The sequence below is a fragment of the Muntiacus reevesi genome, chromosome X, assembly GCF_963930625.1.
Source record: "Muntiacus reevesi chromosome X, mMunRee1.1, whole genome shotgun sequence".
NCBI classification, from domain to species: Eukaryota; Metazoa; Chordata; class Mammalia; order Artiodactyla; family Cervidae; genus Muntiacus; species Muntiacus reevesi.
In genome coordinates, this window is record NC_089271.1 from 68,061,725 (window position 1) to 68,076,164 (window position 14,440).

The window sequence follows — 14,440 nt, forward strand, 5'->3', positions numbered from 1 at the left end:
ATGCAGATCAAAACTACAAAAAGGTTTCATCTCACGCTAGTCAGAATGGTCATCATCAAAAAGTTAACAAACAATAAATGCTGGAGAGAGGATGTGAAGAAAAGGGAACTACACTGTTTGGTGGGAATGTAAATTGGTGCAGCCACTATGGAGAACAGTACAGGATGTTTCGAGAGAACAGCATCGAAACATGTATATTATCTAGGGTGAAACAGATCACCAGCCCAGGTTGGATGCATGAGACAAGTGCTCGAGCCTGGTGCACTGGGAAACCCAGGGGGATGGGGTAGAGAGGGAGGTGGGAGGGGGGATTGGGGTGGGGAATACATGTAAATCCATGGATGATTCATGTCAATGTATGACAAAAAACACTACAATATTGTAAAGTAATTAGCCTCCAACTAATAAAAGAAAAACAAACTAAAAGTAGAGTTACCATAAGATCTAGCGATCCCACTCCTGGGCATATATCTGGAGAAAACCATAATTTGAAAAGATACATCCACTCCAAAGTTCATAGCAGCACTGTTAATATTTAGAATAGCCAGGACATGGAAGCCACCTAAATATTCATTAACAGAGGAATGAATAGAGAAGATGTGGTGTGTATATATATATATATGCCATTTGCAGAGACGTAGATGGCACCTAGAGATGATCATATTAAGTGAAGTAGGTCAGACAATGACAAATACCAAGTGATGTCATTTATTTGTGCAATCTAAAAAATAATAAAAATCAACTTATTTACACAACAGACTCACAGACTTAAAAAACAAGCTGGTGGTTACCAAAGGGGAAAGGTGAAGGGAGGTTTAAATTAGGAGTTTGGGATTAACATACACATACTACTGTGGTGTTAGAGAAGACTCTTGAGAGTTCCTTGGACTGCAAGGAGATCCAACCAGTCCATCCTAAAGGAAATCAGTCCTGAATGTTCATTGGAAGGACTGATGCTGAAGCTGAAACTCCAATACTTTGGCCTCCTGATGCCAAGAGCTGACTCATTTGAAAAGACCCTGATGCTGGGAAAGATTGAAGGCAGGAGGAGAAGGGGATGACAGAGGATGAGATGGTTGGAAGGCATCACCAACTCAATGGACGTGAGTTTGAGTAAACTCTGGGAGTTGGTGATGGACAGCAAGGCCTGGCATGCTGCAGTCCATGGGGTTGCAAAGAGTAGGACATGACTGAGCGACTGAACTGAACTGAACTGAACTACCATATATAAAATAGATAAGTAGTGAGGAACTACTATATAGCACAGGGAACTCTACTCAATATTCTGTAATAACCCATATGGGAAAAGTATCTGAAAAAGAATTGATATATGTTATTTGTATAACTGAATCACTTTGCTGTATACCTGAAAGTAACACAACACTGTAAATTAGCTATGGTGGTGGTGGTTTAGTTGCTAAGTCATGTCCGACTCTTGCAACCCCATGGACTGTAGCCCACCAGGCTCCTCTGTCCATGGGATTTTCCAGGCAAGAATACTGGAGTGGGTTGCCATTTCCTTCTCCAGGGGATCTTCCTGACCCAGGAATCGAACCCAGGTCTCCTGCATTGCAGGCAGATTCTTTACCAACTGAGCTATGAGGGAAGTCATAAATTAGCTATACTCCAATATAAAATAAAAATTAAACTAAAAAAAGATGAAAAATTAGGGTCATAAGTGATGAAGTAGTCAGAATTTGCTGCAGTAGTCAAATGGGATTTATTCTATATATGTTTTATTACTTCAATCATTCATATGTTCATGAATTATTTATATTGTTAAAATTAATAAAAAGTCATAAGTACCACAGAAAATCTTCTCAGAACAATACATCAATCTGTCACTTTTCATTTGCAGATTTTTTTCTATGCAAGTATATACATTAATCTCATCAGAGAAATCTCTTTAATCTCTTGACTTCATAAAGGTGTTTCTTTACCTCATATGTTTCTATACTAAAATAAGGCTGGCATCTACCTACTGTATAGCACAGGGTACTATACTCAGCATTTTGTAATAACCTACAAGGGAAAAGAATCAGAGTCAGCAGGGGGAGGTAAAAGGAGTTGCTTGTGTTAATAAGTTCTTTGAATTGGGTAAGAGCTCCTTCCTTTTATATCTATAGATTTGGCACCATTTTGTCTTACTTTGTCCTAGTGACAATGCCTTATTCTAAAACTGGACTTCCTGGTAGAGAAACAACTAGATATCTAACTGGGGAAACATTTAGAAAGGCTTGTTTCCCACCTCTTCTCCCCACCTCAATGCCTTTCCAGGTCCTTATTCAGCTGTATTCATTCCAGGTAATGTTTGTGATAACTACTACAAGTTCCCACTCAAAATCTCTGTCAGTTACTGCATTATTGGGACCAGCCTGGTACTAACAACATAAAGAAATGTTGAGGCACAGAAGTAAGCATAATATCACACAGAGAGAAAGAATACGTGGCAACGGAATACATGACATGAGAACTTAACTTTTAGCTCTTCACCAAAATATCTCAAGATGACTCAATAATCTGATGGGGGAAACGTGGAGGGTAAAGTTCTGTTTATTTTTCCTTTGAGGGCTGCCTTTTAGAAAAGTATACTACGTGGATGTGTAGCCTTGCTCATATATACTATTATTTATTTTTTCATGCATTAGACAATTCTAAAGCATTTTAAAGAAAATTTAACCAATGTGCATGAACCAGGGTAGAGTTGTTGCCCAATGATTGCATCAGTTCAAGAAAAGCACTACAAGTTACACTGGCAGAACTGTTCACAAACATGTTTAACACTGTTTATTATGTTTCTTGATCTATCTGATTGGTTATAAGTTATAATATCACAAACTGGCAAGAAACCTTTCAAGCTGTCATCTAATCCTACCTAAGCCACATATATTTGCTAAACAAATCTGGCTATACTTGCCTTTCTCCATCCAAATGGCACTTATGAGGTTGACATGCTTGCATAATCTTTCAGTACACTGTTTTCCCTCTACACTACATTAGTTGTGTTAACATAGTCTCTATTAGTCTGCTGAGTGGAGAAAAGACTTCCTTCTCAACCTACTTACCTCGGTTGTCATCCTCATTTTCTTCCCAGGGCTCTTCATTTGCTAGCAATGGGTTCTGTGATTCATTCATAGACCTCATAGGGAAGGAGTGTCCATCACCAGGGCTGGTGGGAAAATGAAGGCAGTGAGATCTTGCAGCCTAGACTTTTTATGAAGGTAATAACCCTATTAGAAGCAGGAGGAAGGTTCTTAGAAATATTTAAACCCTTTAGCTTATTGGCTAAAGTCAAACTGGAATGGGCTCTTATAATAGCATCATTTAGTTACTCTATTGCTCTCAATTTCTATATCTCGTTTGTTTGTCTGAATCAGTGTTGACTGTTTTTTGTTTTTAAGCAGCTGTTTAACTTGCTTCCCACAATGCCCAGTATAGCAAAATGCACATATAGCAAGTTTCATAAATATAATTTAATGATGATTCCAATTTATACCCCATTATATTATTGCTTTGGCTCTAAATTTTCAAGAAAAATTAGCAGATTCAGAGTCACTGAATTCACTGGAGATAAGCTGCTGTTGATTGGTGATAAAAAATAATGATGTCTGAATGCCCTGTTATTTGGCTTGTATGACAGAAAAGTTATTAAGGGCTGGGGGGAAAGCAGCAGAGTGAGGCATTTCTTAGAGTGCAGATCCTGGGGGGCTATTATCCTACCTCAGAATTGATAGTTCTTGACAGAGGATATAACTACACTGATTATAAGTGAGTGGGCTTTGATTTTTGCTCTTGTTACTTATTTCAAAGAAGACTCATTGAAACTTCCCTTTGGTGGAGTGATTGTGTGTGTGTTTATGTATGTGTGTGAATGGGGTGTAAATAACTGCTGGTAATAGTTATTAATCAACATAATGCACTAACACACTTTTATCTTGTGATTTATAGCCAGGGCAGTAGGATATACCACAGCTCTTAAATAAATGAACCTGTAAAATATTAACTGGTACAGTGGAACTATTAGGACAATTCTCTTCATGAGAATTCTTTCTCAATTACCAGCAAAGTTTCCCCAAATAAGTGAACAAATGGATGTCTGAAGAATGGATCTAAAAGAGGACTGAAAGAAGGTTATAAGCTTTGCACCAGAGCTAGTTTGTTGATAGTAGTTTAATCTGGTACATGAAGTCACTCAGAGGACACAAGCCCACCTCTCCTTTATTGGTTTCCCTTCATCCTTGCTGAAATTGTAAGAATTACCTACAGTCTCTAAATCAATCTTTGTTTGCTCTTACTTAAATTAAAAACTTTAATTCAAAACTATGAAAAGTGAAGAAAAGAGAAATAATTTCTAAGACTATATTACACATAGCACTAAAAGCATTTGGGGGTATATTTTCCCTCTGTTGTTTCTTTTCTCTTTATATTTGTATATATCAAAAAACATAAGAATTTCCATGTCTATTGTTCTACTAATTCCATTTCTGGGAATTTTGCTAAAGCTAGAGATAGACACAAAAATGTCCATTATGCTATTATTTCCAGCCAATAATTAGGTAACAACCTAAACATCTAACAATATGGGATACACACACACACACACACACACACACACACACACATATATACATATATATATATATATATATGTTGTTTGGTGTCTTTAGTCACTCAGTCATGTCCAACTCTTTGCGACCCCATTGACTGTAGCCCACCAGGCTCCTCTGTCCATGGGATATATATCCCACTGGATGGAATATGACATAGTCAAAGGTAATGGTTATAAAGACTATGTCACAATAAGGAGAAATGTTCACTATATTTTAAGTGAAAAATATAAAATTCAAAATAGTATGTATACTGTGATTAAAAATACATACAAATATATATAGAAAAAATCAGTTGTTTACCAAATTCACTTATAAATGACTTGTACCAGTTTACACTGCACACAAAGAATAAGGATGCTTACTTCATCACACCCTCACCTCCTGATTTATCTTCCCTGGTGGCTCAGCTGGTAAAGAATCCACCTGCAATGTGGGACACCTGGGTTCAATTCCTGGGTTGGGAAGATCCCCTGGAGAAGGGAACGGCTATCCACTCCAGTATTCTGGCCTGGAGAATTCCATGGATTGACTCTTGCAAAGAGTCAGACATGACTGAGCGACTTTCACTTTCACTAACCTAGTAATGAAAAACTCAGGAAATAGAGTTTTACATTGAACAGATATCTGCTGCATAATACAGTCAAAATTAGATTGCCACTTTAAGTCATGGTCCCACATCAATTCCTTTCACTGGTAATAATTACCTACCTAGACCCAATAGGTATTAACCAGAACTTCTTATTATCGCCAAACACTTGCTGGATATTTTTGACGAAGCCAAGGTTGAACCCATTTTTCTCTGGGCCGCTCATAAACACTGGAGTACAGAAGGCCTCTAGGGAAGGGCAGGGAAATTGAAGAAAAGAAGAGAGCAATAATCAGGACTATTATAATTTTACAGTTCTCCATGAATGTGACTTGTTTCTATGGTGTCTTTCTGCTGTGGTACCATAGGCCCCTCATTCTTAGTTTTTGCTAAATTATTTAGTAAAAACTAGCATAATCACTTTACTACAAAGCAAGTTTTTATTAAGTGCAAAGAATTGGCACTCTTTTTTTAAGGCAGAAGAAACACAGGATGATAGAAATCAATGAATAGTAATGGAATAGTATGTACTTTGTATTGCATGTAAGGAGTGAAAAACCAAATCTGAGTGCTTTATCTGAATCTAAATTGTAATAACAGCCAAATGGCCTCTATATTTAGAGCTGGTGCCAAAATAATGACACATAAAGAGATAGTAATGGCATTGATTTGGTTGTGAAACATTTCAGAAATGAAGATGTTCACACTGAAGCCTGCAATGTAAGAAACTGAGTTTTACTCCAGAAAAAAATGTCAATGAGTGAACTATAATCACCTCAATGACTATAGAAATTGGACCATGTTAGTGCACATTATTTTTAGAAACACATTTATCCCATTAAGCAAACATTTTCATTGTTGGACTCTGGCTGCATGTAGCCATTTCCCTTTTGTTCTTTTTTCAGATTCTGTTATCACGAAGCTTTTAGTACTTTTCTATATTGTGGCTAATCTTTAAACCAAATGTGCTAATCTACCACCCTAGCAACTAAGTGCTACATATATATTTGGCTTAGAAAATAAGTGCAAGTACTTCTTAGCTGTCATCATTATTAGCAAATAAATTCCAAAAACATAGTGGCTTTCACACTGTACTTTCCTCAAATTTACCTTAGCTAAACATTCAACATTTAGACACTTTCTCCTTAACCCTCATGCATTGATTTGTATACGGTATAAATATTTGTTTCACCATGAAAACAACTGTTGTATCGGATCCATCAGAAATATAGTTCTACAAATAACAGCCCAGAGTATAGAGTAATAGAAATTTTTTCATTTCTTGTGCTCATTTTCTATAGACTCACTTGTTCAACGTGTTTATCTCATTCCCACAGTCCCTACACAGCTCCTTGATAACTGTAGATATTCAATGATTTGTTGGTTTGGATTCTCTCTCAGGAGAACGTTTTTAGAAGTGCACAATGAGATTTTTCTACCTTTGTTGACCTTGACCTCTGCCTTCTGATGTTCCCTTTTGTGCTGATTTCTCTCCTGCACTCCCTTATGTAAACACCTTTCAGAAATTTTTAAGCTGCAAATCTAGGGAGCTACCTGGAGAAGGAAATGGCAACTTACTCCAGTACTCTTGCCTGGAAAATCCCATGGACAGAGGAGTCTGGTAGGCTACAGTCCATGGGGTCGCAAAGAGACCGACAGGACTGAGTGACTACACTTTATTAGCCAGTGTGTGTGTGTTAGTCGCTCAGTCATGTCTGACCCTTTGTGACCCCATGGACTGTAGCCCACCAGGTTCCTCTGTTCATAGGATTCTCAGCGCAAGAATACTGGAGTAGGTTGCCATTTCCTTCTCCAGCTATTACCCAGTATGAACTATAAAAAGCAATGGTCGCTTTTTATGTGAGGTTTTATTCATTAATGTTCTCTTTAGTCTGTAAGTTTCATATACTATGGCTTTCCAGTTTGGTAAAACGTGTTTACATCTGTCCCTGTTCGTAGGCGAAGAAATGTCATTGCAGCTGAAGTGCTTCATTCGAAGTTTTTCTCTTCCTTGGGAACAATCCACTAGTCACAGGGATATATATTCATATGTTTTTTTCCCTAGTCTTAATATTCAATCTTACCTAAGGTAGTTTTGTTTCTGCTGACAAGCCAACAATGGTAACCAAAGAGAATCACAAGGCTGACAAAAAACATGCAGGCCACAAAGAGGAGAAAAAGGACATGGAACTTAGAGCGAACACCAGGCAATTCCCCCTAGAAAAGAAATAATAAACAAACAGAAACAAAGGATTAAAGTTGTAAGGTTTGGGTAGTTTTTCTGTATTGGTTAGTACTTTTTTCATATATATATAAAATGTCTGCTATAATTAAAAATAGATTTTGTATAATTTTTACAAAACAGTTCTTTCTGTGGTTGACCATTCCACATTATGGATATGCTTTTGTCCTACACAGCCTAAATGGATCTTTGCTTAAGCGCAGTTCAGTGTAAAATAGAGTATATAATGTGTCAGTTAGAAAAGAGTAATGTTAAAGAGTATGCTCAGGACATAATTAGTATGCAATTTCTTAAAGCTTGTACTCCATTTAGTTTGTAAATTATGAGTGATTAGCTAGAGGTGATCTTGAGGTCATATCATATGGTTCATCCTCTTGCTTCAAGGTGGCTTACTCTGGAATACTTTATATGTCATGTTTCTTTGGATGTATGTATGTTGACAATGTCACAGTGATATATGTATGAAGTTAAAATACATAGGTAGTATTTTTAAATGTTTTACCTGTAACTCATGACCTGATCTTAAAACTACTGCAAATTTTATGTGTTTTTTAAATAGCTGAATGTGCTGGTATGTTACATCCTATGAAACAGCTGTTTAGATAGTAAAATCAAGCAAGATTTGACAGGCAATTGTAGAAGTAGGTAGCTAAAGATTTTCATAGTTAGTTGAGACATCTTATTTTCCATATGGCAACAGTTTTTTTTTAAATGTAGCCCTATTAGAATGAATGTTCTAAAGTTCTATAGCATGCACAGAATGTAACATTTTGTCTTCTGAAGAGAACCTTAGAAAACATTTTCAATTTTGGAGTAAGCAGTTGGGAGAATGACTTTTCTTTATTTCCCCCTTTCCTGTGCTGATCATTGTTTTGGTATGATGGATTGCTTTGAAATATTTCCAAATGCTCTTAAGTAATAAAGGTGGTTAAAGTGGACCTTGATATTAGGATCTAGTTCTACTACAGTTTGGAAAGAGAAAATTAAGACTTAGAAGTAGTTGGCAAATTCAGATAGTACAGTTTTTTCTTCTCTTTGAAGAGAGATATATATATTTATTTTGGTTTAAGGAAATATTAGGAGTCTTCTAGAGAGTATGTGTTTGAAGGATGAAGATAAAAGGAAGTAAACTAGTCAGATGCTTTCAGCTGAGGGGTGGTCTAGGTGAAATTTGCCTGGGGGAAGAGTAGTCCAGGATATGGCAACACCAAGAACTTTGACCTTCAGGAACTTCTATGTTAAGCTCCCTTTTGAAATGATCCCTCTACAAAATCTTGGCTTAACCACTCAAATTGAATTTAATCGATTTTTCTTTCATTCATTTCGAATTTATAGGAAAGAATTTGTGGTGGTTTTTGACTGGCTGGACTTTTGTTTTCAAAATGTCTACTTTTTTATGTTTTAAAGCTCACATTTATTTTACTTATCTTTCATGTTTAAATGGACAATAGCAAATGGCTGGGTAGCAGGGACTGATATAAAGTCAGTTTACACTCTGAGTAGCTGAGCTGAAAGTCTTTCCTCCCTGAATTGCTCCTACAGAAATCTCTTCTGTCTGTCAAAGCATATCTACTGTGTTGTCCTTTGATAAACTCCTTAGATATTTAGCTTTGTTGTTAGAAGAAAGTGACCCTATGTTCAAAATTACCTTCTCAGGAGATAACCAAGCTAAATTACTCAAAGCAATAACCACCAGAAGCAGTTCAGGGGAATACAGGTAGAATAATACTATCATCTCAGTTCTAAAAGAATTCTTAGTCTCTATGAGGAGATTCTTGGCCCCTTGTGAGAGGTGTGTATTATTACTTTTTCATAAAGCAAATATCAATTTGCTATCAAAGTAGCTACTTTTTAAGTTAACATTGAGAGGAGAACCACAATCTGATGGTCTTCTGAATTATGTATTCCAAAGGAGGTAGAAGTTTACAGCAGGACCACAATGGGCAATAAGACATGGTACAGTGTTTAAGATTACTGGGCTGAGAGTCAGTTCAAGTTCTCTCTTTGAAACTTAGAAGCTGGGTGATCCTGAACAAGTCACTTAGCTACTATGACCCTCAGTTTATAATATTTAAATGAGACTAATACTTCCTTCTCTACCTAGTTCACAAGGTTGTGGTGAGGATAAGATGAGATAATAGAAATGTAAGTGCTTTGAAAATGGTAAAGTACCATACAAATGGAGGTTGCTGTTCTTAGGAACACAGCTAATCTCCTTGATACATGGTTTTTAAAATACATGGCACCGTTTACTTTTCATTTTAGGGAAAGACTCAATTTAAACTGAGAAAGCCATCTTTAAACCACACCAAAGTGCTCTCTGGCTAGAGAGGCTGCAAAGAAGCATTTCTCTGAACTGTCAATGCCCTTTTCATGATGAGGGCAAGCCAGGGCATGTTTCCTCTTGCCTCTCATCTGTCAGGTATGAGCTAGTCTATTGCAGAGAGAAAACATGAAGGAATAGGAAAAGGAGAAGGCTATGTTTACCTCTGATAGGGCTTGTGAATACTGGCACATTTCTGGAGATTAATTCATATCCAGATATTATCTTTTAAGAGTAAAAGAAGCATACTGCACTGGGCTAGCATTATGGTATTTGATTACTGGCTTGGTAGGAGAACCCAAGGCAAATGTATGAAATACAACTAGTTCTTTAACAGTAGCTTACTGTGTCAAGGACCAAGTAAAGTCTGTAGTGAAGACCAAGGCTGATACTTTCCCTGCTGAATTGAATGCAGGAGATTTTCTTTATGGTCAAGGTGGTAGTTCAGTATGTGAAGAGAATGCCTAACAGGCAATGGAAACCTGGGCAATAGATAAGAGATCCTGTGATGTGGAAAGCAACCAAAGAAGAGACATAAGAATGATGAAGCATTTTGTATTTGGGGAAAATTTGTGAGAAAACTACACTTCTGCTTATACTTTTATATCCCTGAGTTGAAGATTTTGATATGCATTATATAATGACTGATTCTTAAAGTTATTAGATATGGGAGTTGATTAAGCAAGTTGAGGTGAGAATGGAAAGTCTATACCTCTGTAATTTTCTACACTAGTACAGAAGAAAGTACTAATTAATAATTTATATATTCTCAGCTGTTTAGGTTCTTACTGCCTTGTTTTTCTCCCTTTTTCTCCAGTTTTTTTTATAACCTAGATTCTAGTCACTTGCTTTACCTCTCCCCTTGAGGTGAGATATTCCTGTTATACAGGCTCTTGTTCAATTCCTAAAGTAATATCTAGTAGCTCTGCCCACAACTGTTTTTTGCTATACCAGTTTACTTTGGAAAGCCCTCATCATGTAAGGTTATGTCTTAATAATTGTAGTTGTGTGAAAGACATATTCTGGAGTTCTTTGGCATGAAATTTAAAATATATATATTTTACTATACTGCTGCCAGATCCTGTAAACATATACAAACTGAAAATCTGCCTTCAATTCTTTTGGGAATAGGTAGAATATAACTGATATCTTCAAGCAGAAGAAACGTGAAAGGATTTTTTTAAAAAATATTTCATTATAATTATTGGAATCATGTTTTGAAAGGTAAAGCACTTTCAACATCTGTTTCATTTGATCTTGGCAAAGAGCCAGTGAAGCAGGTAGCAGAGCCAGTATGAGAACTCAGTTATCCTAAAAGCCAACCCAGAGTTTGTCAAAGTTCAAATAAGGTCCTTAATAAGGAGAGGCTGGAAAAACAAGTTCATGTCTCATGTGTTTCTTCCTTTTCATTTGGTCTTTTGTGAAAATGAGTTAATGAATCTTTCCAATAGGAGTAGGAATCCAATAGGAATTAAATCTTCTTTGAATAGGGAATTAGAAAGTATTTTCTGGCAATGAGGGAGTACTTCGTCAGCCTTTGTCTCAGGAAACTAGGGATTTAGAATTAGTTTCAACATTTTTCAAACCTAAAATTGGTAAAAAGTGGATTTTTAAAACTTGATTAGATAAATACATTGTAAAGACTCAGTAAGAGTAAAGAGATTAGGTTCCTGGAGGCCCAACAAGGTTCTCATATGTAATAGTAAACTGTTTAACTGACATCTAAATAATAGCCTCCTAAATCTCAGAATATTTAACATGGGAGACTCGTTTATTGTTTCTTCCTTTCTGATTAATTCAGTATTAACTACTAAAAATGTAAAAAAAAAAAGTAATTTGAACAAGGTGACAGATTGGAGCAGGTGTGTATTTATTCTGGGGGGGGGGACCAGAAAGGGGGACCCTTCTGGATTATTTAACTTACTCTCCAGTATTTGATGAAATAGCTGAAGACCGTTGTAGCAATGTACAGGCAATAGAGCACAGAATAAGCTAAAAACTGAAGGAAGAATTTATAGTTGGAAAATCCAATGCAGTTATTAACCCTAAAAAAGGGAAAAAAAGAAAAACATTTGAAATCAGGATCCATTGATTTAGAACACACTGAGAGACAGTGAAATATGTTACCCCTGCTGCTTCATTTTCTGCTGTACAGAAAACAGGAATTGAAGTCCCTTAATAGGAACAGATTGGAAAAATAAGTTCATGTCTCACTTGTTTTTCCTTTTATTTATAGACACAGAAACACCTGGCCTATATAATAGGTTTCTGACACATCCAAGCAAACCTTGATCTTGGATTCTGAAAACCTATTAGAATCTCAGCAACTATACTTATTATAGTATGGTATATTCTCTTTATCATGGTTTCATACTGGTTCTTTGGGTCAGACATACAAAATTTAGAAAAGAATTGCTTACATTAACAATCTAGAGTATTTCAAACATCAAAATGCTAAAAACAGAACTGAATTGTGTAATGTCAAAGAGAACTACTTGTGCTCTCTTTCATTATTATAGCTAATGGACAAGAGACCATTAGTTCTGTGACACCAGGAATTCATTGTCACATCATTGGTGGTATATTTATTCTTGCTTTAAAATGTTATGCCTTCCCTGTTACCTGACCCTATTAGATGAGAGAAATGAATCAAAAGGACATACCATGGGCAATGATGGTCCATTTTTAAAACACACCTACAAAAGGAACAAAATACAGTGTGATAAATTTCAGAATTGAATTCAAGTTATCCAGCAGTATTTTTACATGGTACCAGTACATTCATTCCTAGATTTACACTATAGCTTCTCCAAAACTATTGTGTCCTCAGTTGTTCCTAGGATAAGCCAATCACTAAAATTTAGGATCTTGTTGGCAGCAAGTTACATGCCTACAATTCAACCTTTAAAAGCCATTGGGAAATTTAGGATATTGACACAAAGAATAGGTCCAAGATATCTCCCCTCACTTTACTTACTTAGTTGAATAAAAGTAAAAAATAAAACATGACCACAGCCTATGCTTGAATCAAGGTTAAGAGAAACATGGATGAAGCAAGCACTTAAGAAGGACACGAAGATTATATTTATTAGCATAAAACTGGGATTTTACAAAGCTGGAGGAATTTGAGTAATAAAATTAAGTAGCATTGACTTATAACCCCAAAGATAAAATTATTATCCATTCCCACATCGGCTTCCCTGATGGCTCAGTTGGTAAAGAATCTACCTGCAATGCAGGAGACCCTGATTCGATTTCTGGGTTGGGAAGATCCACTGGAGAAAGGATAGGCTACCCACTCCAATATTCTTGGCTTCCCTTGTAACTCAACTGGTAAAGAATCTGCCTGCAATGCGGGAGACCTGGGTTCGATCCCTGGGTTGGGAAGATCCCCTGGAGAAAGGAAAGGCTACCCACTCCAATATTCTGGCCTGGAGAATTCCATGAATTGTACAGTCCATGGAGTCACAAAGAGTCAAACACGACCCAGCAACTTTCACATACTGATATAAGTAAATGATTGAATAAATAAATGAGGGAGAAGAGACAAATCTCCCATGTAGAGGAATTCCAAATAATTTTTGTAGATATTGGGCCTTCAGGGTGGGGAGTGGGGGGACGATAACATTCCTTTAGTGTTGGCTGCACACCAAAACTTCCTTCTACAGAGTACAGTATGGAAGACAGGGTGGAGGAAGAACAGCTTTACAGTGGAGAAATCTGACAAACATTCTTCAGTCAGATGATTAGCACTGCAGTGATAAGTTATGTCTATAGTATTTACCCTTGATATGATTCAATGAAAATGACTCTTAACCTCTCTAGTCTTCCTTTCCCGAAAGACATTACTCAAATCTAATCATGAGAAAAATATCAGACAAATCCTTAGTGTATTCTACAAAATATCTGACAATTCTAAAAACTGTCGAGGTTATCAAAAATAAGTAAAGTCTGAGAAACTGTCACAGCTAAGAGGAGCCTATGGAGACATGACAATTAAATGGTATCCTGGAACAGAAGAAGGATGTTAGAGAAAAACTGAGGAAATCTAAATAGTGTATGGACTTTGGTTAAAAATTTAAAAAACTAATGTTGGTTCATTAATTTTCACAAATGTACCATATTAACACAAGATAATAATAGGGAAAATGGTGCAGGATATATGAAAACTATGTTTACAATAATTCTATAAATCTAAAACTGTTCTCAAATAAAATGTTTATTTTTAAAAATGTGGTTTGAGTTCTCTTTCTTATCTTTAGAATAGTTTGAATCATCATCATCTCTATTAGGGTATTTGGCATGTACTCATCATGATTGAAAGGAAATGCTCTTTAGGATCAACACATTAGAATAAGTCACTTGGTTGTCAAGGCAACCATCAGTGGCCAAGCTCAGCCCAGGGGAATTATGGCTGTCACTTACATGGCACAGACAGAACAGTGGTGGCAGCGATCTGGCTTGATCAAATGGCACCGGTCACAGAATCTTACAGCTATAGGAAAAATAAGGTAGTTAGCATTGGTTAGGGATCAATAAGACACCAAACATCTTACTAACCTATCTAGATGACTTGTTATACACTGATTACAGGTACCCAAACTCACCTCACTTCAAGTAAACAAGCAAAAGATCACATAAGAGAATTGTGGTATGTATTTTTTCCCTGTTGGATAAAT

The 14,440-nt window shown here is 36.4% G+C and overlaps 1 protein-coding gene across 2 annotated transcripts in view; it reads right to left on the reverse strand.

The window, feature by feature from the left end:
• The window catches only part of ZDHHC15 (zinc finger DHHC-type palmitoyltransferase 15), a 109,155-nt gene that overhangs the window by 45,879 nt on the left and 48,836 nt on the right, over nt 1–14,440 (reverse strand). For both annotated transcript variants that reach the window (XM_065916300.1, XM_065916301.1), the window contains exons 5-10: nt 14,187–14,256; nt 12,425–12,457; nt 11,686–11,806; nt 7,281–7,413; nt 5,319–5,445; nt 3,066–3,169 (exon numbers count right to left, since the gene is read on the reverse strand). In XM_065916300.1, the coding sequence (XP_065772372.1) occupies nt 3,066–3,169; nt 5,319–5,445; nt 7,281–7,413; nt 11,686–11,806; nt 12,425–12,457; nt 14,187–14,256 (588 nt within the window). The remainder of the gene's footprint in view (nt 1–3,065; nt 3,170–5,318; nt 5,446–7,280; nt 7,414–11,685; nt 11,807–12,424; nt 12,458–14,186; nt 14,257–14,440) is intronic.